This window comes from Balaenoptera musculus, chromosome 12 (assembly GCF_009873245.2).
Source record: "Balaenoptera musculus isolate JJ_BM4_2016_0621 chromosome 12, mBalMus1.pri.v3, whole genome shotgun sequence".
Taxonomy (NCBI): Eukaryota; Metazoa; Chordata; class Mammalia; order Artiodactyla; family Balaenopteridae; genus Balaenoptera; species Balaenoptera musculus.
The window spans coordinates 84,117,408-84,144,958 of record NC_045796.1 but is presented as its reverse complement, the minus strand read 5'-3'; the positions used below and the strand labels follow the sequence as shown (position 1 = coordinate 84,144,958).

The 27,551-nt window shown below is 41.5% G+C and overlaps 1 protein-coding gene across 5 annotated transcripts in view; it reads left to right on the top strand.

Moving 5' to 3' along the window:
- SMAP1 (small ArfGAP 1) overlaps positions 1-27,551 on the top strand; it is a 153,293-nt gene that overhangs the window by 32,226 nt on the left and 93,516 nt on the right. For 4 of the 5 annotated variants that reach the window (XM_036871267.1, XM_036871265.1, XM_036871268.1 and 1 more), the window contains exon 2: positions 20,032-20,165. The exons of the other annotated variant lie outside the window; for it this stretch is intronic. In XM_036871267.1, coding sequence (XP_036727162.1) covers positions 20,032-20,165 — 134 coding nt within the window. The remainder of the gene's footprint in view (positions 1-20,031; positions 20,166-27,551) is intronic. 5 annotated transcript variants of the gene reach the window in all.

Below are 27,551 nucleotides of genomic sequence, written 5' to 3'. Positions count from 1 at the left end.
TTAAGGATTAGGAATCTGGCAGTTTGTATTTTGCCAAAAATATTTGTCTTTCCCTGTCGTTCTGAGTTTTCCTGTGATCTTACCAATAGTTGGTTTTTATCAGGTACTTCTGACATTAATAATTTCTTTTGTAATAAGTTAAGTTTTGGTACCATTAGAGTAACTTTATTCTAGTTATATTGTACTGGAATTTAGATTTATCAGATTTCGTTATACTTTTATCACAAAAACGTGCAACATTTTGAGCTTGATTTTAATTTGACAAAATGAATAAACTTCTTTTCATCTGTGAGTGTGTCCAGTTGTAGCCACTCTCTAGAATTTTCATGAATTATCTGTAACGGAGCATATGATTTATTGGTAACAAAAGGATATTGAACTTAAATTAGTAATACCAAATAAAAATTTATATTAAACATTTTTGAAGTTAAAAGGAATGTTAGGTGAATTTTTTCCAGTTGTATTGTGATATAGTTGACATACACCGCTGTGTAAGTTTAGTTGCACAACACAATGATTTGTCTTACATATATTGAGAAGTGATTACAACAGTAAGTTTAGTTAACATCTATCATCTCACATAGATACAAAATATATGTACATATATATGTATATATGTTTTTCCTTTGTCATGAGAACTCTTAGGATCTACTCTTCAACAACTTTCGTTTCATACTGTGTTAACTCTAGTCATCCTGTTGAACACTACATCCCTAGTACTTGTTTATCTTACAACTGGAAGTTTGTACCTTTTGACCACCTTCATCTACTTTAGTGTTGTTTTTTGGGAAAGAAGAAGTTACATGACTTGCCACTTGGCTGACTTTCACAGCGCAGATTTTGTAAAAGAAATGACTAAAGCAGGGTCTTTTATTATTACTCCCTCCTCTCCACAAACTCTTTCTAGCATTTCTGTTTTTTCTTGGTCAGTGCTACTAGGCTAAATCAATATACAGTCTTCTCCCATTTCAATTTAAATTTCTTGGTTACAGTGGTAACTGGCCACGTCAATATATATAGTCTTACATTAGTTTTACACTCGTAAGGAGATTCTTGAGTCTAGGTTGGTTCCCGTTGCCTCATTTGCTTTTTGCCCCTAGGCCCAGACTAGCCTTGCACTTCTGATAACTATGATCCATTTTTCTTAGTAGTATTCTTCTCACAAGGCTTCTGAGTTAGGGAATTTCCTAATTTTGTCTGTGCTGTGGAATGTGTACATAAATCTTTTTGAGGTTTTCAGAAAGTTTATACTGAAACTTTGGAAAGAAACAGAAGAATTAACAAAACTAGAAGATAAAACCCCTAATGTAATAATTAGGTGGTTAGGAGAAATCTTAAAAATATTTTGTTGTTAATAGAAGTGGATCTAGCAAAAGATGGGGCTAGGGAAGTAGGTGAGGCAGAAGTGCCTTGCAGGTGATGCTTAGGGGAATTAAACTTTATCTGATGGGTTCATAAATGTGAGAGGTATCCTTTGGAGCCAGGAAGCTGTTTCTGAGGATGCTGTAGTAGCGTGTCTCTCGGTGGTAGCTGGTGAGCTCCTGAACTGGGGCAGCGGCCCAGCTGGAATGCGATTAAAGTCATGGATCTGAAAAACAATTAAAACTAAAGTGGGGAGTTCCCTGGTGGCCTGGTGGTTAGGATTCTGGGCTTTCACTGCCGTGGCCCGAGTTCCCTGGTGAGGGAAGATCCCGCAAGCTGTGCGGCGCAGCCAAAACAAAACCGAAAATGATGAAGACGTTTGTTTGATTGAATGGTTATGGGTGATGAAAGAGAGGTGTGAGAGTGGCTTCTTTATTTGTCAGGTCATTAGGTGGATAGAGCTGGGGGAGCCGGGAAGAGCTTGGGGGGGCAGGGACAGGCATGGGGAGGGAGGGGCTAAGTGGAGAGGTGAGCTCCATATTGGATGAGATGCTCTGGTATCCAGGTTGGTTATTAAGAATCTGACGCTTACAGAAGAGATCAGTGCTAGAGAGACACCACATCTCCTCAATTCTAAAAAGTACTTTCTTGTGTTCTCATCTTGAGAAGTGTCTCGTAATTAATGTGTACCTTTAATGTGCTGTTTCTCCTTAAAAAGATTATTTTATATCATATACTTATTGAAATAGCGTGATTAAGGAAATTGTGGACTTTGGAGCCAAAATCATGGCCTCTAACAGCAGTAGATGAAATTAGCAAGGAAAGGTGTCGGATACAGAGAAAATGATTTGTAGATACTGAGTGCTTTCATATGTATTTTGCATTCGATGTTCATAGCGATCTTTTGAATGTGGGAGATGGTGGTATTTTTATTTTCAGAGAAGAAACTGATGTTCAGAGAAGTTGTGTAAATACAGGGATAACTTGTTTCTTAATTTTTATTATTACGGTTGTCTGTTGAATGGTCATGCACAAGTATTCTACTATTTTCATTTATTATTCTTTTCTTCAAATGAAAGCATATAATGAAATGAAGGCAACTGTTAATGCAGTACTGTCCGCCATCCTTTATCTCGTAGTCTTCAAATGTTAACATTTTACCACACTGCTCTCTTTTTTTCCTGTATAAACAAACATGTCATTTTTTTCAGGACTATTTGAGAATAAGTTATAGACAAAATGCTCCTATACCCCTAACTTCAGTGTTTGTCTTCTAAAAACAAGGAATTTTCTTAACCATAGTACAGTTATCAAAATCAGGAAATTATTGTTGGTAGAATTCTGTTACCTAATCCATGGACCTTACTCAGATTTCATCAACTGTCCTGATAACGTCAGGGATAAATTTTTGATTTGTCAGGATCAGTGAATACGAATGCAGGACAGTGTCACATAAACAAGCAAACCTTTGGGTTGTAATCAGAGCGTTTGTAAACACAGCCCGCTTTCTTAGGATAACTAACGGACGTGGGCTCTGTGAGCGTGTCTGTCTGCGCTGTGCCCTGCGGTTAGACTTGGAATTTTGGAGAGAGTCGGGGTGGGTGACCTGTTTGGTTTGCCCTGCAGCAGCCCCTTCCAGTGCCTGAGAGGAAAACAGTGCATTCCCAGAGCATTCTTTGGCGGAATCCTTGTGCTATTTTTCTTACTTAGCTGTATCTGTTTCTCTCTTGTCTTTCTTTTATACTTCCTAAGCATGTGCTGGGCACTGAAATAAAATGCCGGAAGTGTATTTATACATATGTACTGATTGTGCTGATTCATTCCTAGAGACTATAAGTAGACTGTTTCCGAATCAACCATTTAAAACTACTTCATAGTACGTGTTTTTACTGTTTTTGATGTAGGGATGTAAAAGTGTCCCTTCATAGACAGTGTAAAAAACAAACACACGAACCTCCTTGGTATTTCTTAGACACACCTTGAGCACCTCCTAAGGTGTGCCTCCCAGGTAGGCCTTGAACTTGGGGAGCCTCTCCTCCTCCTCAGTCCTTTGTGCATGTGGTCCCCTTGCCTCCATTACCTGCCCAGCTGGCTTCACGGTTTGTTCCCCTGCCTCCTCCAGGTCTTTGGTCAAATACGACTTCTCCTGACCAGACGACAGTGACCTTCCCCTGCCCTTTTCCACCCGTACGCCCTGTCCATTTCTCCTTTATTTTTGTCCCTAATGTCTACTGCCATTGACACGCTGTTACTTTCACATGTTTGTTTGTTGAGTACCCCTTCCCACTGGAGTATAAACTCCAGGAGGGCAGGAGTTTATCTGTTTTGTTCACCACTGAATCCCCAGAGCCTTGAACAGTAGTGCCTTGAAATGCTAGGCATGCCATAAGTACTTGTTGGATAAATGCGTGTCCTGCTATTCTGAGTGTGAGTGTAAGAGACATAAAAAAAAGGCACTTCTGAGGGAATTATTTAAATATTACAACTTAAATGCCATCTTTCTGAATAGAAAGGTTTTTAAAATTTCTTTATTCTAGAGCTTTTCTTTCAACAGCTTTGTGTTCTGTTATGTTATTGGTTTCGTTCTGTGTAAGATTCTTAACAAACTAAGGTACTGAAGAATGATGACTGCAGCGTGTTAAAGGCCGTTTCTTTTTTTTAAAAATTTATTTATTTTTATTTATTTTTGGCTGTGCTGGGTCTTCGTTGCTGCACGCGGGCTTTCTCTAGTTGCGGTGAGCGGGGGCTACTCTTCGTTGCGGTGCACGGGCTTCTCATTGTGGTGGCTTCTCTTGTTTTGCAGCAGGGGCTCTAGGTGTGCGGGCTTCAGTAGTTGTGGCACGTGGGCTCAGTAGTTGTGGCTCATGGGCTCTAGAGCGCAGGCTCAGTAGTTGTGGTGCACGGGCTTAGCTGCTCTGCGGCATGTGGGATCTTCCTGGACCAGGGCTCGAACCCGTGTCCCCTGCATTGGCAGGCAGATTCTTAACCATTGCTCCACCAGCGAAGCCCAGGTCGTTGCTTTTGTTGAAAAAATAAAGCAAAAATCCCCTCCCCCCCTTATTAAAACTATTTAATGTCAGTCCTGTTTCAGACAAATTTTAGAAGAAATTAATTACCTAAGGTAGAAAGTTGCTGTGAGCTCATTTTGAAGTGATCACACTCGCTTGGCCTGTATTAGTGCTTCATATTCTGGCCTCCAGAAAATGACTGATTAAAATAGCACGTGGAACCTATCTTCTAATTGGCATCGTAATGACTCTTTTTGAATCTTGAAAAGTTGTGCACAAACTCTGTCAGATGTTATCCCTACCTGTCATGTTGTTACATTACTGATGCCACTTTACAGAAAAACGTGAATATGAGGTAGATCAACCGTAGACAAGTAGGTCATACCAAAATGTTACTTTCAGATTTTTCAAAAGATATTTTAAAGAACATTTTATTTCCTTCTTAGTAAACCATTGTATGTTAAAATATTTAGTATTTAAAAAAATAAACTAAAAAGGAAAACATAGACAGAACGCTCTTTGACGTAAATCGCAGCAATATATGTTTTAGATCTGTCTCCTAAAAATGTAAAGGAAATAAAAGCAAAAATAAACAAATGGGACCTAATTAGACTTAAAAGCTTTTGCATAGCAAAGGAAACCATTGACAAAACGAAAAGACAACCTACTGAAAGGGAGAAGATATTTGCAAATGATATGACTGATAAGGGGTTAATATCCAACATATGTAAACAATTCATACAATTCCACATCAAAAAAACAAACAACCCAGTTAGAAAATGGGCAGAAGAACTGAACAGACATTTTTCTAAAGAGGAAATGCAGATGGGACTTCCCTGGTGCAGTGGTTAAGAATCTGCCTGCCAATACAGGGGACACAGGTTCGATCCCCGGTCCGGGAAGATCCCACACGCAGAGGAGCAGCTAAGCCCTTGCGCCACAACTACGGAGCCTGCGCTCTAGAGCCCGCGATCCACAACTGCTGAAGCCTGCACGCCTAGAGCCTGTGCTCCACACCAAGAGAAGCCACTGCAGTGAGAAGCCTGCGCACTGCAATGAAGAGTAGCCCCTGCTCGCTGCAACTAGAGAAAGCCTGCACGCAGCAACGAAGACCCAACACGGCCAAAAATAAATAAATAAATAAATTGATTAATTAATAATAAAAAAAAAAGAAATGCAGATGGCCAGCAGGCACATGAAAAGATGCTCAACATTGATAATCAGCAGAGAAATGCAAATCAAAACCACAGTGAGATATCACCTCACACCTGTCAGAATGGCCACCATCAAAAAGAACACAAATAACAAATGTTGGTGAGGATGTGGAGAAAAGGGAACCCTTGTACAATGTTGGCGGGAATGTATTGGGTTGGCCAAAAAGTGCCTTCCGTTTTTAAGTAAAAATAAAAGACACACTTCTCATTTTCACCAAGAACTGTATTGAACACCATATTCACCCATTTTCCACTACCTTCTGTCAGTTTTCAGACAACTTCATAATTCCATCTTCCCAAAACTTTTTATCTTTTTGAGCAAAGAACTGTTCCAGGTGCCTTTTACAGTCTTCCAGGGAATTGAAATTTTTCCATTAGGAGAATTTTGTGAAGACTGAAATAAATGGAAATCCAAAGGTGCAATGTCCGGTGACTACAGCAGATGAATCAGAACTTCCCAGCCAAGCTGTAACAGTTTTTGCCTGGTCATCAAAGAAACTTGCAGTCTTGCGTTATCCTGATGGAAGATTATGCGTTTTCTGTTGAGTAATTCTGGACACTTCTCGTCGAGTGCTGTTTTCAGTTGGTCTAATTGGGAGCAGTACTCGTTGGAATTAATTGTTTGGTTTTCTGGAAGGAGCTCATAATAGGGGACTCCGTTCCAATCCCACCACATACACAACATCACCTTCTTTGGATGAAGACCGGCCTTTGGTGTGGTTGGTGGTGGTTCATTTCCCTTGCCCCACGATCTCTTCTGTTCCATATTGTTGTACAGTATCCACTTTTCATCACCCATCACAGTTTGTTTTAAAAATGGAACGTTTTCATTACGTTCAAGTAGAGAATTGCCTGCAGAAATACGGTCACGAAGGTTTTTTTCGCTTAACTTACGTGGAACCCAAACATCAAAGCAATTAATATCCCCAAGCTGGTGCAAATGATTTTCAACGCTTGATTTGGATATTTTGAGTATGTCAGCTATCTCCCGCATGGTATAACGTTCCTTGTTCTCAGTTAATGTCTCAGTTTGATCGCTGTCAACTTCAGCTGGTCTACCCGACCTTGGAGCATCGTCCAGTGAGAAATCTCCAGCATAAAACTTCCAGGCCTCTTTCAGACCTCTCACACTTTCAGTCATCACAGCACCTTCTCCATACACTGCACAAATCTCTTTTTTGTGTTTTGGTTGCGTTTTTACCTTTCTTGAAATAATAAAGCATAATATGCTGAAAATGTTGCTTTTTTTCTTCCATCTTCAGTATTAAAATGGTTCCACAAAATTTCACCAATTTTGATAAGTCTTTTTAAATGCACGCTGATATGAAAGCTGTCTCATACAGTCTAACAAAATTGTTTCGAATGACGTTAAAGACAAGTAAGTGCTACTAGAGCCATCTTACGGAAAAAAATGAACAAAACTTTCGGCCAGCCCAGTAAGTTGGTGCAGCCATAGTGGAAAGCAGTGTGGAGGCTTCTCAAAAAACTAAAAATAGAGCTACCGTATGACCCAGCAATTCCACCCTTGGGTATGTATCTAAAAAACCAAAAACACTAATTCGAAAAGATACATGCACCCCAGTGTTCATAGCAGCGTTATTTACCCTTGCCAAGATGTGGAAGCAACCTGAGTGTCCATCGACAGATGAATGGATAAAGAAGGTGTGGTACATATATACAATGGGATGCTACTCAGCCATAGAAAAGAATGAAGTAGTGCCATTTGCAGCAACATGGATGGACTTGGAGGGTATTACGCTTAGGGAAATAAGTCAGACAAAGACAAATACTTATATGTGGAATCTAAGAAATACAACAAAGTAGTGAATAAAAGAAAAAAGAACGAAGACGCACAGATAGAACAAATTGGTGTTTACCAGTGGGGAGAGGGAAAGGGGGAAGGGGCAGGAGAGGGGGAGGGGGAGGGAGAGGGGGAGGTACAAACTACTGGGTGTAAGATGGGCTATAAGGATGTAGTGTACAACATGGGGATTATAGCCAATATTTTGTAATAACTGTAAATGGAGTGCAACCTTTAAAAATTGTATAGAAATAATTTTTTTTAAAAAAATAAATTTATTATTTATTTTTGGCTGTGTTGGGTCTTCGTTTCTGTGCGAGGGCTTTCTCTAGTTGGGGCAAGTGGGGGCCACTCTTCATCGCGGTGCGCGGGCCTCTCACTATCGCAGCCTCTCTTGTTGCAGAGCACAGGCTCCAGACGCACAGGCTCAGTAGTTGTGGCTCACGGGCCCAGCTGCTCCACGGCATGTGGGATCTTCCCAGACCAGAGCTCGAACGTGTGTCCCCTGCATTGGCAGGCAGATTCTCAACCACTGCGCCACCAGGGAAGCCCAGAAATAATTTTTTAAAAAAGTGAACTACACGTTCTGTTGAGTATGTTTGCTGGAAGAAGCGGTTTGGCACTTTAAAATAACAGCTGTTGAAATAGTATTAATGGAACTTCTGTTTAAACTGCTGGGTTTAATTATGAAACCGTTTTAACACGATCTGTGTCCGTGTCTTCCTGGCCGACGTTTCTGTGTATCTGCCAGGACCTCACGTCCTGAGATCACCCTGTAGCGTCTTCTCAATTTCAGCCTACTGGTTCCCCTACTGGCTGCCATTCTTCCTTTTCTGGTAAATTAAAGAAAAAGTAGTAAAAGGAATGTATGATATTTCATTCCCACATTTAAAGACACGTATAAAGTTGTTTTTTTTTTAAGCAGCCTTACTGGGATGATAATTTACATGCTTTAAAATTCACTTCTTTTGGGCTTCCCTGGTGGCGCAGTGGTTGAGAATCCGCCTGCCAATGCAGGGGACACGTGTTCGAGCCCTGGTCTGGGAAGATCCCACATGCCGCGGAGCAACTGGGCCCGTGAGCCACAGCTACTGAGCCTGCGCGTCTGGAGCCTGTGCTCCGCAACAAGAGAGGCCGCGATAGTGAGAGGCCCGCGCACCGCGATGAAGAGTGACCCCCACTTGCCGCAACTAGAGAAAGCCCTCACAGAGAAACGAGGACCCAACACAGCTAAAAATAAATATAAATGAATAAATAAATTTATATAAAAAAAATTCACTTCTTTTAAGTGTATACTTCAGTGATTTTTCATGTATTAGCAGAGTTTTGTAACTGGCACTGCTAGCACATTTAGCACATTCTGTCATTCCAGAAAGATTCCCTCATGCTTACCCGCAGGCTCGTGCCCCCCACCCCTACCTCCACACTGGTTCTTTTGCAGGTTAGTGGTTTAGCTGTTTACATGCGGAAGACATGTCTTCATGGGCTGTTGCTGGTTCTCTTGGTCATCCTTAAGCAGACCTAGCCCATAACTTAGCCGACTGTGAGCCGTGAAAGGCAGTCAGTGCTCCTGGGTGAGGAATGAAGCGCCTCGCGGCAGCGAAAGAAAGGGCTTCGTCCTCAGCTCAGGCTTGGTCCTGGCCGCGTTTTGGTGTAGGTGGCTCCTCTTCAGGACCCCTTTACTGCTTGGCGTGTCTCCCTTTCCCTAGAAACCCAGCCACCACTCATGCGGTGCTGCCGTGTGGATTACCTTTTCCGTCCCAGGTGATTTTGCCCTCCTCCCCTCTGTTCCCCTTGGTCAAAATTCTCTATCCTTGGCAATTTCCTTCTCCAACAAATAAAACCAGACCACATACAGTTCTTACTGCCTCTAATCTTGGGTATTATGAGGAAAGAAATAAATGAACTCATAATAATGTGGGAAGAATTGATACTTCTATAGAGATAAAGAGATTATTTGCAATCTGTATTACTAGCTTCAACAGTAAGTGACTTGGCATTTCAAACCAGTCATCCAGTGGAAGGGAATTTTGTTTTGGAAGGATGGAATTATAGTAGGAGATGCAGGATACTCACAAGTGCAGTCTGGCATCTGCCCATGGCATACTCTTAGCTCTCTCTCCCGCTTTCTAGCATTTTTCCTTTGTTTTGGCCTGAAACTTCTCAGTCCTGAAAATGGTGTGGTAATATTATCTACCTCATATGTTTATTAGGATTAAATCAGGCAGGATTCCTGGAAATACAATGAATAATGTCTTGCATGTTCACTAAGATGTTAGTTTCCTCTAAAAATACTTTCCTGCATGTTTTGGCAGCAGTAACTCCGGTGGTACAAGGTCTTAGGTATCATTTGTAAGCTAGAGACTGCCTGCGGTTTTATACCAGACGTTGTGCTGGGTACAGAGCATGAAAAGATCAATAAAATGAAGTCTCTATGCTCAAAGAGATCACTGTGTCACAGAAAAGATAGCTAAAACAGTTAACTGTAAATCACTGTGATAAATGTTATTTAAAAAGTTTTGGGGGAATTGGAGAAGGCTTTATGGAAGGATTAAGTCTTGACAGGAAGTTACTTTAGCAGTTAGTGATATGTTCTTTGTTCCTCGTAAAAAATTCAGAGAAGCTTTTTTGTTTGCTAGTCTGTCATGGTAATCAGAAACTTAAGAGAAGTTTCTTCTCAGAAGAGCATACAATTTCATCTTATTTCTCAAATGGTATGAGATCTATAAGGAAAGTATAATGAATTCTCAGTAAAATTCCTGTTCTTTTTTTTTAGATATATAGTATGTTTTTACATTCTTTAGATATATAATGGTTTATCATTCAGGAAACCTCACTCTTTCTACTTTCTGTGTCTTAAAACTGTCTTTAATCTCTATCTGAAAGCTAGTAGTCACTTGTACTATACAAATTTTAGGTGCATATATATATCACAACCTAAAAAAAAATCACATCAGTATTTAAATAAAGAAACTTAGCAGAAATCAGGTGCTGTGGTATTGTATTTTTTGGCTACAGCATTACAGCACAGCTGAAGCTCTTCAAGGTGGGAGGGCCACTGTGCATTTTACCTAGAATGTACCTTGTCCTTATACCTTGTCCAGACCTTACCAGCTGTAACTGGACTTACGTTTTAGTGACCACCTTAAATGCCACTGTCTCTGCAAAGCCTGTATTAATATCCCCGCCCTACATTCATCTTTTCCTCTCTTGTGTTTCCACATCCTTTGCACTTACACTGTAACCACTGAATGACTTATTAGAGTGCAAGCTCTGTGAAGGCAGGTTCTGTGTTTTGTTTCCTTCATTTAATACTTTGGTGAAACTAGACACTTAGTACATATTTGGTGATTTAAATTGAGTCTAGAAAACTAAGGTTTGATGAAAATGTGCTTTATTATTCGTAAACACCTCTTCTTACAATTTTGGCTCTGAAGTAAGGAATAAATCTCTGGTACGTTCTTATGACTGCTGCCAACATGCAAATATACTGCACATTGAATTAGGTAGATTACAGGCTTAGCTGTTGTAACAAAAAGACCCCCAAATACTGTGGCTTCAACAGGATAGAAGTTTGTTTCTTCACATTAGTCTGGAGATGAACTGGTAGTTCTGTCCTCTTCACCATGAGGCTTGCATATCTGGATCCAAGGTAGCAGGTTCACTTCTTACCATCTTCTCAGCTCATGGGAAAGGGGAAGAGGCAAGGGGGACAGGCCCAGTATGGATAATGGCAGCACACATCATTTCAGCTCACAGTCCACTGGCCAGGACTTGGTCATGTGACCACACTTTGCTGCAGGGGGGGCTGAGAAATGGTCTCTGTCTGGGCAGCCATGTCTGTAGCTAAAACTTGGGGGCTTTTTTTTTAAGTAAAAGGAAGAATGGCAAAAGGATATTAAAAAGAACAGTTTGTGCCTCATAGGTTTTGCCTTTGCTTCCATTTTTAAACAAACAGATGGATTGCTTCAGGTATTAAAGAACTTGTATATTTGACCAAGTCATCAGACTTGGCAGATTTTTTACTGTGCTGCTTGCTCCTTTATCTAGACCTTAGGCTGGGTGATGCAGGCCGTAGAGAGCCTTCCTGGTGAGAACTTTACCATTTACTTCAGTAGACATGACTAAGTACAGACGAGGAAACAGCAGGTGCTTGTTGTGTATTGTGTCAGACAAGCTGTCATGGGCTATAGACAGTTATAGGAAGGGCGAATGGAGGTATGGCGTCATGCGGAAAGGCTTTTTGGAGAATCTGGGACTCTGGTTAGGCCTTGAAGATGAGGTAGGATTTGTGTGGTCACAAGCAGAACATCCTAGGCAAGGGAAATGGTGTGCAGGAAAGTTTCAAGACTGGATAACTGAGTTGTATTCTAGGGAAAGCAATGAGTCTTCTGATTTCTGACTAACCAGTTGGCTCCCTGAGTGTGTAATTTGGAGTAGTGCAAAATAAAGTTGATTTATGAAGGATCAAGATTATAGATGTGGTAAAGGTTTGGAGTTGGACACTGAAATGGAGAAAGAGTTTAATTGGGTAATGGGATTCAGATGAGGTAAATTCCTGCCCCCCTCCACCTGGTAATGGAATTCAGAATGAATGAATTCAGTTCCTCTTTCCCTGCCTACTCTCCATGAGGTCACGTATGCCTTCTCAGTTAACACATCCACATGTTCTGTCCTAGCCCCATTCTTCTGGACGTCTCTGAAATTTTTGACACTTTCACCATCTTTTTTTTTTTTTAAACTCGGGCCTTCTCTGGTTTTGCACTGCTCCTCATTTTCTCCATAAGACTCAGTATTCTTCTTTTTTTGCTCTTTTTGTTCTTGGGGCTGCAGGTGTCCTCTTGAAGGCAGTGCTTATATATACCTCCAGTTTGAGCTTTAGTCTTCTATTCCTGATTGCTTGCTGGACATTTTCATCTCATTGCGTCACTGTTATTTAAAGCACTCAACAGATTTCCGGCAAAGCTTTGTGACTCTGCAAGGACCTCTATGCTTTAGATCCCTTTATGCTTTAAAGCAGAACTTGCAGGCATCTGGGTCTGTGCCTTCTCCCTATCACTGTGTCACTAAATCTTGTCAGTTCTTCCTGGTGATTCTCACGTTTGTTCATTTCCATTCTTACTGTTGCCACATTTATCAGTCTTTGAACAGGGTGTGTTTGGATTGTGAGTGGTCCTTGAGGATTCACTGATGATGAATATGAATCAAGGTGCCATAACATCAGTGAGGCCAGATAGTACCTTCTGTTCTGTTACTGGAGCTTTGCTTTCGTGTGGTTGAGATTATCAGCTGACTCATATTAGTTGAGTTGGTGCTAGCTTATTTGTGTTGTGTTTAGTGAGATGGTGATATGGATAACTTAATATTACCCAGTATTTGAATTCTCAATAAACTTTTGACTTCTTTTCCTCAGCAGATTTGATTTTTAGTTTGTTAAAATAAATTTTCACAGCTTAAGTCACACACTCAGTAAGAATAATGAAAGCAGATCAGGAAGTATGCTGAGTGTTTGAGATGAAGACTTTGTCAAGCATAATCTAGAGTCGGAGGGTGAGGTCAGCATCGTGGCAGCATGAGACACCCCTTTGTCTCCCCCGCTCCGTCTACAACCAGTAAAACGCCTGTAACTCAACATAGGTCCACCGCCTAGCACCCCAGATGCGGGGGGTTCCACACATCTGTCCGTGTAAAGGCGAGGGCACTGGGACACTCAGAGGAGGCTGAACCGGGGAACAGCTGAGGCAGTGCTTGCGAGCCCGGGCCCAAAGCCGTGGCGGCTGAGCCTGCAGCCCCACAGAACCCAGGAGAAGCAGAGAAGGCCGTGCACACGCCTGGCCACTCGGCTGCAGCCGCGCCCATGGTCACGGGGAGCCGGGCGGCAGTGGAGGGGGATTGCGGCCCCGGTCCTCCAGTCACGGTGGCGCCCCTGACTCGGAGGCCTGTGCATACCTGCCAACCCCATGGCCCTGGCTGCCCCCTAAACCCTCCCCTGTGGCAGCAGAGCTTGCAAGCCGGGAGACCCTGGACGAGGTGGGGATGCCGCCATCCCAGTGCCGTAGGTGGCAACCCAGTAGAGCAGCACCGGGAGCATCGGGGCACCAGCGACCCTGGAGGCACGAGCAGCACCACGGAGGGCACCAGGGACACCTCTGACGGGGGTGGTGGGGGGTGGAAAGTGCAGAGCCTCCTGTGAGATCAGAGGCAGCGCAGGTAAGAGAAGCCAAACACTGGGGCCCTAGCGCCACCTTCTGGAAAACAAAGGAAAGGCCTCTAATGACCAACCTGTTGAGTCATTAGAATCAAGTTGGAAGAAAGCTTTACTTAAAGAAGAGAGGTGTTCGCTACTTCACATGCACTGGCAGAGGGACACCTCATCAGGTGACACGGAAACCACGGTAACACGGCATCACAAAAAGAAAACGACGGATCTCCAGAGACCAAGCTTCAAGTCGTGGAATATTGCAGTCTGACTGATAGAGGGTTCAGAATAGCTGTCATGAAGAAACTCAACAAGCTGTAAGAAAAGTCAGAAAGGCAGTTCAGTGAGCTCAGGAATAAAATTAATGAACAGAAGGATTACTTTACCACAGAGAGTGAAACGCTAAAAAAGAACCAAACAGAAATTCTGGAGCTGAAGAGCTCAATAAAGGAGATGAAGAACGCATTAGAAGGCACTGGAAACAGAGCAGAGCAGATGGAGGAGAGAATTAGCAAGCTTGAAGACAGAGAAATAGAAATGATACAGGTGGAAGAGGACAGAGAAGTAAGATCTAAACAAAATGAAGAAATTCTGCGAGTACTGTCTGACTCGTCTAGGAAGGGCAGTGTTAGGGTGATGGGTGTCCCAGAGGGAGAGGAGCGGGGGAGGGGAGCAGAGAGCTTATTTAAAGAAATAATAGCTGTGGGACTTCCCTGGTGATCTGGGGGCTAAGCCTCCACACTCCCAATGCAGGAGACCCAGGTTTGATCCCTGGTCAGGGAACTAGATCCCACATGCCACAACTAAGAGCACGTGTGCTGCAACTAAGAGTTCGCATGCCGCAACTGAAAGATCCTGCATGCCGCAACGAAGATCCCATGTGCTGCAACCGACGCAGCCAAATAAATAAATACTTTTTTTTCTTTTTAAAGAAATCATAGCTGAGAACGTCCCAAACCTGGGGAGGGAACTGGATATACAAGTCCAGGAAGCTAACAGAACCCTAATTGTCTCAATGCAAAAAGACCTTTTCCAAGACACATTGTATTAAAACTATCAAAAGTCAATGACAAAGAAAGAATTTTAAAGCAGCCAGGGAAAAAGGGTGGCCACCTGCAAAGGAACCCCCATTAGGCTACCAGCGGATTCTCAGCAGAAACTCTACAGGCCAAGAGAGGGGAGTGGTACTTTGAGAACACCGAAAGAGAAGAGCTGTCAGCCAAGAATACTCTGTCCAGGAAAGTTACCCTTCAGATATGAAGGAGAAATAAAGGCTCTCCCAGACAAACAAAAGCTGAGGGAGTTCATCACCGCCAGACCTGCCTTACAAGAGATGTTGGAAGGAGCTCTTCTACCTGAAACGAAAAGGCAAAAGTACACAAACTTTGAGGAAGGTGGTAAATAGAATCAGAAAATTGTGACTCTATATCAGAATAGGTTGTTAAACATTTAATTACAGCATAAAGGCTAAAGGAAAAGAAAGCAGTAAAAATAACTATAGCTACTTCAATTTGGTAACAAAATCACAACACAAAAAGGGATAATTTGAGGTAACAAACAACATAAAATGGGAAGAGGAAAAGGACAGAAACCATATAGGCAAATGAAGATAGATGCTACCAGCAGAAACAGGACTATTTTACCTATGGGACATTTTATACAAAAAATGATCTGGAGTCCTGCTGTTCTCAATGTGGTCTGTGGCGGCAGCTTGGGCATCTTGCGTTGCTTGTCAGGATTGCAGAGTCCCAGGCACCGTCCAGGGCTACCGGATTAGAATCTGCATTTTTATCACCTCCCCAGGGATGTGCACGCGCTGGGAGACGCCGGTCTAGAACTGACCGTGCAGTTCTTTTATTTTTCTTAGTGGGAGACTTCGCTGCTGAAATAGTTGAACCCTCCAGCTGTTTATCTATTTGTGTTTTTCCGTATTTGTCTTTTTGTTCACCTTAGATTTTTAGGTGAACTTCAGAGGAGACTGTTGTAAGTCTTGTGAACAATGGAGAGTAGCTGGGGGAGGCAGCTGGAGCTGGAGGGGTCACCCAAGTCACCTGGAGCAGGCAGCGTGTGGCCGAGTGAGCCCGGCCTGCCGCGGCCTGGAGGGAACATTCGGAGCGGAGGGGCAACACGTGCAGAGGCAGGAGGGCAGGAAAGGGCATGTGTGAGTGGGAGTGCCGTGGTGAACTTGCAAGAGGACAGCGGGCCTTTGCCGTAGGGTCTGGGCCTGTCCCTTTGCTGCTGTGTGAGGTGCTTCGCTGTGCGGCCTCCGCTGTCAGCTCCTGAAAGTTTCCCGTTACTCTAATGCCCTGCCCTTCAGCTCTCCCAGACTCCCCTACCATCCTCACCTTGTTTAGCCTTTGCCAAGACGTGTTTTGGTATATTCTGTGCCAGTGGCCTCCTAGGCAGCCTTTAAACTTCATTTCAAGCTCTCTGTGAGACCCGCACGCCTTCCAGCAGACTGTCTCCATAGTTGGGGTCCTCCTTGCCCCTTCTGTATATCTTACATTGTGCTGAAATTGATGACAAACATAACATTCAACCACGTTGATGTGTGCAGCCTATTCATTTTCACTGTTGTGTAATATTCCATGTATGGAGATAATCATACTGGTGAACGTTTTTAAGGTATTGTCAGTCTTTTTAGAAATCATGCTGCTATAAATATTCTGGTTACATGGCTTCTTGAGTATGTATATGAGTTTTTTTTTTATAACTTTATTTATTTTTGGCTGTGTTGGGTCTTCGTTGCTGCGCGCGGGCTTTCTGTAGTTGTGGCGAGCGGGGGCTACTCTTCGATGCGGTGCGCGGGCTTCTCATCGCGGTGGCTTCCCTTGTTGCAGAGCACGGGCTCTAGGTGCGTGAGTTTCAATAGTTGCAGCACGCGGCCTCAGTAGCAACACGCGGGCCTCAGTAGTTGCGGCACGTGGGCTCAGTAGTTGTGGCGCACAGACTCAGTAGTTGTGGCTCGCAGGCTCAGTAGTGTGGCTTGCGGGCTCTAGAGTTGTGGCGCACGGGCTTAGTTGCTCCGTGGCATGTGGGATCTTCCCGGACCAGGGCTCGAACCCGTGTCCCCTGCATTGGCAGGCAGATTCTTAACTGCTGTGCCACCAGGGAGGTCCCGAGTATATATGAGTTTCTTTGTAGTGTTTTTCAGCCTTATTTGACTGTGATCCAGAGAAAAAACATTTTATAACGTGACCTGATTTTTGTGTGTATGTCTGTCTGTATATATATATATGTATGTCAACTGATTTTTTTAAAAAGTTTAACAGTTATATTTACCCTTTGTGTGATGCACTATCTTTTTTCCTTCTAAAAATAAATACTTGTTGAGATTAAATTAATGAATTGTGACCTGCTGTTTAAAATATTGCTGTAGGGTGTGTTGTGTATGTGTGAATGTATATGTGTACATAGATGTGTCATATCATGACTATAAATTGATAAACGTATGTACGTGTGTCAGCACTTGTGTGTGTGTCTAGAACTTGATTACATTTCACCAAATTGTTTTTTAAATGGTTATACCTGTTTATATTGGTATGGCCTCCCGAGTCTGGGAACTTAGCTTTTTATCATGTGTCCATGGTCTTTTAAAGCACTTATTTGGCACAGAATCGGTAAGTACTCATTGAATAGTTTGGTGAAAGAAAATGAGGATTTCATACCTGTAACTGCGTGACTACCATGCTAAGCAACTACTGTTTTATCAAGCCAGCTTTAGGTAAGCTCACAAGGCTAATTTTATAGAGCGGATAACCCATTTGTGATTTCGGTTAGGCTTTTAAAAGTCCATTTTTAGGGGTTCTTGACTACATTGTTCAGTTATGATAGTTATGTTCCAAAGAAAGATACATTGACGAAATTACATTATTATTTCAATTGGTAAAAAGTGATTGGGGCTAAAGTTTCCCATGAGTGATAACAAGTTTCTTTTTTCCCTTGGAGGAATCAATAAAATGGTTTTCATAGCCTTAAATTCGTAAGACCTAAACATCATCTAACATTTAATTATATCTAGCTTTTGCTCAATAGTAATATAGCCATTTTAAAATTTTTGCTAGCATTATTCTTGTACAAGGCTTTTTTACATTAAAGTCCCTTTCTTTTGTTGTTATAAAAATGCCCCACTGTATTGGGTGCTACAGCTTTTTACCTGCAGGGACAGTCCTATCCCATTATGCGAGTTCATTCAGCCGTAGCGTTCACATCAGGAAAATCGTGCTGTATAGAAGAGTCTCCATTTGTATTTGGCTGAGGTTGTAGCAGATTATTCTGAGGGGAATCATTCTATTTTAAGAACAATGAAGCCCCACTTGGAGCGTGTTGAAAATCTTTGTTTTCTCCTCATGCTCTGGACCCACTGCCTGAGACGGAAAGTTAAGATACAGTTGTTTTACAGACCAATGTAGGAACTTCTCTAGAGAAAGAAAAGTATTGTATTTTGATTATCGAAATTTCTTAACATGACAGTAACTTGCGCTTAAGTAGTGCTTTAAAGCTTTAAAGATGTTTTCCATACATGCCTCACCTAAGTACTGGGGGCAGCCATTCTAACTCCATTTACCAGGTGGGAACCTGGTAGCTCAGTTTGTTACTAGTCCAGGGTCATTTATGCAGCTCAGAGGTGGCCAAGTACATGGGCAGTGCTGGTCTGTTGACCGCTAACTCATTTTGACACTGTTGACAGTCAAACATATTTAAGCAGAGCGTGTCCCAGATGTTTGTCAGTTTATAGGTGTCACTTCTCAGATTTAAAAGCAGGATATTTTGGCATAAATTGTATATGCGTAACCTCCCTCCTAAGGAATTTTGGGGGAATGTGTTTAGTTTTACTGGGTTGAAATTATTGGCCTCAGTGGTATTTTGTAGATTCACTCTCACCTTTAGATAAAAAGTATGTACTTAAACAGAAACCTAAATTTTTGAAAAAGCTTGGTTTTTATTGATACCTCTTACTGTATTTTTTTCATAATCAAGTGATTTATAGAAATCTGTTATATATAAGCTTCTGAATATTTGATATAATTTCCAGGTAGTACTTCTATTTTCCATTTTACTTTAATTGTACAGGCAAGTATGTGAAGGTAATCATAAGAGCATTTAAAATTATCAAGAAATAATACATTCAAAGATATGAAGAATAGTACAGCTGAGGCTTGTATTCTTGTATACTTAGGTGACTTTCCCTACAGTGTTTTTCAGAGTTTTTTGACCATGACCCAAAGAGCTAACATTTTATAACACACCTTAGTTCATCTATAACTTTTCTTAATCTCAGGGTTCTATCTGAGATTTATTCATGTTGATACAAGGCTTCTTGAGGCAGTCCTTGTTGTTTCTCATCCTACAATTAGTATTAATCGATTAAACCACCCCCCCCCCCCCACCCAGTGTGTTGATTGCAAAATGGAAGTTGTTGTAGTTTTCAAGGGCATTTCCTCCTAATTACCAGTGAGGGTGTGCATGGTTTTATGTGTTTATTGGCCATATATTTCTTCTGTGAATTACTCATTCGTATCTTTTTGTCCATTTTTCTGTTTAGGTTGGTTGTCTGTTTCCTACTAATTTCTGTGTCATTTTTTAAAACCTCTTTGATTTTTACTTGTTGGTAATCTTTTAAGCAATACACTACAGATTTAATAAAGGACTTACTTTTTACTGTGGGATATTACTACTCCTGGTTCAAATATGGTGAGTGAGTAAACTGTTCACATAAAGTAGTTTTGAATTCTTAGACAGATTTGGGGGGGGGGAAGCTCCTAGGAAAGGAAAATTAGTAAACTCATTAAGGTTCTTGAAGGTTGATTTATAACCTTTCAGCACAGCCAAGACACACATCTTCTTAGCAAGCTGCTGCTGTGCCATTTGAAAATTCGAACGTGTGAATTCTGTAACCCTCCGTTACGATTGTATAAAGAACCAGAATGCTTCTTATATGCTGTTATATTTCATTTTATTTTATTTTATTTTATTTATTTATTTATTTTTTTAAATTTGAACGGTGGTATATTGTCAATGAATCTTCTGGAAACTTCACAGAGATCAGCACTGATACTGATAGTAATGCAAACCTAATATCAATGGCATGTTACTGAGTTTAGAAATTGTTTTTGTTTATTTATTTATTTATGGCTGTGTTGGGTCTTTTGTTTCTGCGCGAGGGCTTTCTCTAGTTGTGGCAAGCGGGGGCCGCTCTTCATCGCGGTGCGCGGGCCTCTCACTATCGCGGCCTCTCCTGTTGTGGAGGACAGGCTCCAGACGCGCAGGCTCAGTAGTTGTGGCTCACGGGCCCAGCTGCTCCGCGACATGTGGGATCCTCCCAGACCAGGGCTCGAACCCGTGTGCCCTGCATTGGCAGGCGGATTCTCAACCACTGAGCCACCAGGGAAGCCCCCTATTTTATTTTGTAATACTAGCCTTTCTCTGTTTCTTCTCCGTCATTAGGTCCTCGATGGGCTTCCTGGAACATTGGTGTGTTTGTCTGCATCAGGTGTGCTGGCATCCATAGGAATCTTGGGGTTCATATATCCAGGGTCAAGTCAGTCAACCTAGACCAGTGGACGCCGGAACAGATCCAGGTAAACAGTCCCCGCCGAGAAATTATTGACAGTGTTTAAAATGGATATGTAATCCAGTTGTAATCCTTCTTGCACCTAAGGGTTAACATTGAAAAGTAGTATATTGAAGTATGGACTATGCCACACACAAAACTCGAGTGTTATCCGAATTGTCGGTTCACAGATGTGCATTTTTTCTCGATTCTACAGTAAAGTCAGTTTTTAATCTATTTTTACCTAAAATGTTGATTTTGAAGTATTTAAAAAATAAGTTTCTTTTCCTTGTGCTGATGAAATTTGCAGGTGTAATTCTGTAGTCTGTTTTGCTTTGCTGTCAGTAGAGGGCGCCTGGGTAAAGACAAAGAACAAACCACCTCTTCCTGAGCGCTAACTGGAAGGCCTTCCCTTCTGTGCAGGGGGTGGGTGTTCTCCGTAGGCAGACAGGGCCAAGGAGTCGGGAGACAGCCCGGGTAGCAAATGTTCTCGTGACTGATTTGGGCTTGTTTCGAGCGGTTTAGCTTTTTAGAGATAAATTTGTAATTTTAAGGCCTTGCCCTTTTTCCAGTGTGACAGTATTAAATTCTCAAAATCATACTTGCTAGTCCTTAAGGTTAATTGCTAATGTAAAAATGATGATTTCTACTGGTTTTATTTTATAGTTCACGGTGAAATTACATAACTTTCTCTAATGACCTTTTCAAATTACTTTTAGTCAGCATGAAGCCTAAATATACAGATATATGTAGTTGAACTTCAGTGATACACACACAAACCTCACAGTCATAAAAGAACAAAAATAACACAAAAATTGGCACGGGTGGGGTGGGGTGAGGGTGGAAAGAATAGAATAGAATGCTGGGAGGGAGTGGTCATTAAAAAAAGATACATAGACTTGGTTAAAGAAAGTAAAATTTCTATCCTGAAGACATATTTATGCCAAAGTAAGTTCTAGATGTAGCAAAGATTTAAATATTAAAAAAAATTAAACCTCAAAAATACTCAAAGAAAAAAATAGAACAGATTTTTCAGGCCATAAAGTCAAGCGTAATTTACTTAGTTTAGTCTTAGACTAGTTTTTGAACATTTTGCTGGCTAGAACATAAAAGGAAATATGAAACTGTATTTTCGAGATCCTTGAGGAGAAAATTTACTTGTTAATCAAGGAAGCAGAGCTTTTTGAACATTTTATATGAGGCAGTGTTCTTAGTAACATCTCTGTAGTAACTGTGGTGACAGATTTCATGACATTGTTTAAGTTGTCTTCAAGAAAACGTGTAGCTTGAAAATGTAACTTGGTGTTTGTAATGGATTATGGAGGCACAAAACATTCAAGACCAAGTGTATTGCCTTTTTAATGGTTCATTTCAAACTAAGGAGAAAACATGAAATCCCTGGACAATTAAATTCTCCAGAAATATTATTTTTCTCAACTAGGCTGCTGAAAGGAGTTGAGTAGCAGGTTATTTGAAGTAGGCAGCTGTTCTTTTTTAATAGTTTAGAGCATAACTTCCCAAACAGAGGGCTGTAGTTCACTGGTTTCTGTGGGATTGGTTATAGGTACAAAGCAAGATCTTGTATTATTAAATGTGTAAGGATTTTGAAAGCAATTGTTAAGTAATACACAGTCTGTGAAATTGTATTTGAACACATTTCAGTGGTTCCAACTGTCAGCTTCTTCAAATAAGAATTAACTGTTCTCGAGTGCAAGATTTTTGATGAGTACCTGTCACAGAGGATGCTGTGTGTGACTCCGTAAGCCGTGGGGCTCCTCCTGCAGGTGAGGAGGGTAAAGGCGGGGTGCACTCCTGCAAAGTCAGATGGAGGAGACCGTGAAGTTTCACTTTAAAGAAGAGCAGGGAAGCCTAACCACACGGACCCATCTTGTGGGGGGCTTGTCGGCACTTGCAGGCAAAGCCAGAGTTGTTCTTCGGAAATTGGCCCTGGACTCCTGTGCGGTGAAGAGGAAGAAGCGGTTGGCCAAGACCCCGGGCTCCACACTGCGGAGCACAGGGGTTGTTTTAAGGCCGCTGGTTCTAGAGAGGCCGCAGAGTGAAGTGACTGAGAAAGCTGTCTCTGGAGCCAGACGGCCAGGTGGGCCTGGGCGGTGCTGACAGGATGCCCGAGCGCAGGTGCCTGAGCGCCCTTGTCTGCGAGGTGGTGTGGCAACTGTCCCCTGCAGGGGCCGTGAGGACCAGCTAAGCTAGCGCGGGTAAAGCATTTACAGCGGGGCCTGGCACGCTTTTTATTGAGGTATAGTGGATTTACAGTGTTGTGCTCTTTTTAGACGGGCACGTCGTGAACACTCAGTAACGTCGACTTGTCAGTTACCAGGAGGATTAGTCCATCTGTTCACCGTGCAAACCCTCGCTGTTGCTGCTTCGAGTATCTTTCTGATCTTAAGCAGTTAGCTTCCCTAGTGAATCTGCCGTGATGGATTGGTTGCTAAATGTACTACTGAGTAAACAAACAAGCGGACCCATTGTGTGGTATTACTGAGTATAGAAGAATTACTTTTTGAGAATATTTGTGAGAAATAATTCATGTTTAGTGGTATTGAATGGTAAGGCATTCAGAGATGAGTGGTTAGGTAGCGGCATCTGTTGTCTGTTGAGGTCACTCCTTATTCAGCTTTAAGCAGATCCTGTTTCCTGTGGTGGTAGGTGTGTTCCTTACAATCCAATTCTATCCACCTTTGGCATTATTTATTTATTTACTTAAAAATAAATGAGGTATAATTACAGAGAGAATCCAGATAAAAGTGAGTTTTACGTACCTTGGCAGATGTCTTTACAGTCGTCCACCTGTATCCTCCGGAGGTTGGTTCCAGGACCCCCACGGACACCGAAATCCGTGGATGCTCAAGTCCTTTACCTGAAATGGTGGAGTTCCTGGACACGGGGCCGCGCATGGGCAGAGCTGACTGTGTGCGTCAGCAGGACCCCGGTACAGATACTCTGAGCGCGTCCATCACTAGGGAGAGGTTCCTTGTGTCCCTTTCTAGTCAGGACCCCCAGGGGCAGCCGCTGCACTGATTTCTGTTCCCTTAGGTTGCTGTGCATTGGAACTTTCGTCTTTTGGAGTCCGTTCTTACTAACTCTGAGTGTAGGTTCAGATTGGGGAAAGTGAAGATCGCAGTGTGATTTAGTGTTCCATATCCTTACGATGTAAGAATTTATCTAACATAGAAACTGCTTGGGCGATACTTGCTCATAGAGTAAGAGAAGTGCTTTCACTGCGTGTGGTCAGTTCTGCTCTGGGTCTTCCCCACCACCACCCGGACATGTCATGGGGATCGTGTCTCTCTTTTTCAAAGATGATACTTCGTTTTGGTTTTATTTATTTTCTATCTTTTATAAGTAAATGTGGAAACATTTAATCTCTGAGCCCCGTCACCCTGTTGAATAAAAGTGGTTTTTGTTAACATATTAAGTTTTTCCTCAGGACTTCTTATCAACTGATATTATATATACATCATATTTATGTCAGTTATTTATATATATGTTTGTGTGGCAGTCAGTGTTTAGGGCATCTGTCATATTATAGCTATGTTAGAATTGCTGTATGCTTACTTTTAAAAGAAAATAATTTATCTACAAAACTTATTTTTATTTTGATAGAATGGAAATAGAGTTATTCATCTTAAATTTTAATAAAACAGTTTTTTAAATCATGGTTCATAGATTAGATGTCTTTGATCTTGGGTTTATTGTTGGGTACTTCTCAAATTTTTGGAAAGGATCAATGTTTCAATACTTTTATAAATACTATAGCTTTTCTTTTAAATTTTGTACTGGTTCATCTACTCTACGTCTTGATTACCATTTTTCCCCATCATTTAAAAATTCTTAATTATTCATTTTTCAGTGTATTGAAGGAGTTAAAATAAAGAATACAGTAAACAACAAGGTCGTACTGTATAGCACAGGGAACTATATTCAATATCCTGCAAGAGACCATAGTGGAAAAGAATATGAAAAAAATTATACATATATATATATATGTGTATGTATAACTGAATCACTCACTTTGCTGTGCACCAGAGAGTAACAACACTGTAAATCAGCTGTACTTCAATGTAAAAGATAAATTAAGAAAAAGAAATGGGGATTAAATAAAATGAAGAGTAAAGTTTCTTAGCTCACTTTGTAGATAGTCGTGTAAATTGTGTTGTTCAATAAAACACCTCAGTGAGACTTTGTCCATAGTGGAGAGTATACTCCGTATATTTGGTGTTTAAACTGATAACTTTTGGACCACTTTTAATATTTTATGTATCTATAAATCTTTTAGTAATCTTCTCTCACATGCTCTTTGTTTTACTACTTACTAGTGTCATTTATTGGTATGGTACTTGGTATTTTTTTGGAAACACCAAGCCCACACAACTAAAATGTATTCGTGTATAAGATATATCCAGTCTCCCTAGGCATAGTGGCCTTGCCTTCAACATTTTGTAGGCATTTTCCCTTCCGTGTCTTTATAGCTTTACCATTTGTGCTTTAGCTTTGGACTACACTTTGGACTAGAAGGGGGGGTCTTTGAACCCAGCTCTCCTCACATCACCGTGTACTGTTACAACAGAAGAACAGAAGCTCTCCTCTCATTTTCTGTCCACGCATCCTCCGAATGTTTCCGATCTGACTTCCAGCTGTTTGTTCTCTTGGTCTAGGGGCAGGGTGGAGGAAGGTGGTGGGTGCCGGGTTCTCTGCCTTTATTTTCATTCTCAGCCTTCCTTTCTGCTTTTCCACCTAATTAAAAAAACTATGTTCATTTGGAGACATCTTTAAACTCTTTCCTCCTCTTTGAAACACGCTGCCTCACTCCCGCCTTTCATGAAGGTTTCCCTTGTGCCCTCTGACCCCCAGCAAACAGCCCTCGACTCTGTCGTGCTCCTTGACCCGCTGGTTGGCTTGTTCACCAGTTAGCGTTTACCAAGGACTCACGGTGGCCGGCCACTGTCCTCCAGCGACTAGCTCTTACCTTCCTTCAGCAGCTGGATTTCTTGAGTAGGGTCTTTACCTGCGATTTCATTTCTTTGCCTGACTTTTGCCTTTGCTAGCGCGTTTTATTCCCGCCACTCTGCTGAGTTCGCGATCACAAAGAACACAGTCACTCCTGCGGCCACAGGAGTGGCCCAGCTCTCCGTCCACCTCCGCCTTGGACTCCCTGCTTCCCTGACACTCATCGCTGCCTCCTTGAAGCCTTTTCTGTGTAAGAGAAGCTAAAGTTACTATCCTCATCTTTTGTTTTGTTTCATTATTTAGTCGCTGTAGTTTTTTCCTGTTTCTTTTTCTGCTTTTCCCTCCTGCTGGAGACTTTATACAGTTTTGTCTTTAGCCTTTTTGCTCTTTTGTCTTTCTCCATGTGGAAAACTCAGTTACTCTCATGGGTTCAGCTGGTATTTTTCTGTGCAGATGGTTTTTCCCTCTCTTTCCAGTAGTGACTTCTGTAGAGTTTCAGTTCTTCTTTTAGATTGTCTGTTTGAAACCTTTGGTATTCATGGATTCATCATGCCTTAAGAAACCTTAGATATCCTTGGTGTGAAGTAATTGGTAATTTTCCCAAGTGTGTTTGGTAAGGCTGGAGTTAGCCCGTTAGGTTGATTCCAAGGCACTGGAATTTCAACATGGTTTTACATTATCTACTCATATTTGTATATTGAAGAACTCTTGTGAAGTAATTAAAAATCTTGTTGCTTTGTGAAAAATGTTTTGCATAAAACATAGAAAGCTGACTGCTAATGCAATGATAGAAGTTAAGAGAAAGGAATAGATGTGACCAGGCATGGATATTTTTTTTTTTTTGCTAGATAACATGGTGCATTTGAGTAGAATAAAGAACAGAATATCAGAATTAACAGCTGCTCTTTAACAGTATTAACAGAACCTCTAGATGTCTCATATGGAAACAGGAAAAAAGGATTTATGAAATTGTTTCAGTGTTTCATTATGGAAAATTTTGCCCACAGTCATAGTAATTAATGTGTATATTTGTAAATGTTAAGATTGGTAGATGTCTATTTACCTGTAGTTTGGTACATCTAAAATTTAAATAATCATCTGGTTGTCCAGACTGGCTTTCTTTCCTGTGCCTTTGTATTCCATCAGTTCTTAATTTTTTCGTTGTTTCTGTTGCTTTCCACTTTCCCCCCTTTTCTCCGCATGTTCCAATATACTTGTGAAATTCCAAAAATATGGCAGCCATAGGGAGTCTAACTTAAGCTAGTGTGTGGAAGTTCCAGGGTAGTATATGCAGGTACTAGAAGGCAGTACGTTTCAGCATTTCAAGCCGTCCCACGCTGAAATTGACTGCCTTGGGGAGTAGTCAGTTTACCATCCCTGGGATGGTTTGTGCAGAGGCTGGGCGAGCACCTGGAGGTGCGTAGCTGGGGTTCAAGCAGTGGATGGCAGGTGGGGAGCAGTTTGGATGACTGAAGTCTCTTCCACGCTTGAGATTCTTTGATTGTATGCCCAGTCCTCTTTGGTTACCACAGCAGTTCAAAATACATTTTCATTATCTGTGTTAGAATAAAGACGGTGTATCACAGTTAGAGATGTGATTCAGCTTCTTCCAAAAGTCAGATTCCACTCCAGAGGATAAAAGTTTTCTGAACTCTCCAGAAATTCAAAAGAATGTGACAAGATGATTGGGTTAAGTCTGAAAGACGGGTTCTAAAAATGTTTTGGACAAACGTTTTTGCTCTTGATATTTTCTTTCATAAAGAGAAAATCACTAGCTAAATAAATAGGTATAGATTTCTATGATAACCTTGTCATTCCCAGAAAAACCTACTGTAAGGGAACTTGGTGTAGCCTTTAGTTTAATTTGGCAATAGATGTGTCATAGCGTTGACCTGCTTGTCTTAGTTTAAACTTTTGGTTTTTCTTAGAAAAGGGTTTTTCCTGAGGAAGTTACTAACGTCATGGATTTCCGGCTGATCTTCGTCAGTAAGCTTTGCCGTATTCTGTCACCTCAGCTTCAGTTCCTAGTCAGGCCAAATCAGGGAGAACAGGCAAAAGGGGCTTGGTAGTTACTTTAACTACTTCTCTGTGGGTAGAAAAGCACCTAAAATGACAGGTACTTTTTATGTTGTGGTCACGTTGTGTGCATCCTCCGGGGTAGAATTGGGGTGTAAAAGCTTTAAGAGGTTGGGGATGAAAGTGGCTGAATACACTGAGGAAGTTTTCTCCTCTTTCACTTTCTGACATAGTGTGTTTTGGATGGAGTTATGATAAATTTTATTCTCTAGAAGCGTATTAATTTTGTGAAATGAAACGACTTGCAGTTGATGTTAAGTTCAGCCTCCTGTGAGCTCCCTCTGCCGTCTTTAAAAAATGGAAACCGGGAACTAGAGTGTTGTTAGGCAATCAGAACTTAAATTTTACTTGAATCATGCGGTTGTGCAGG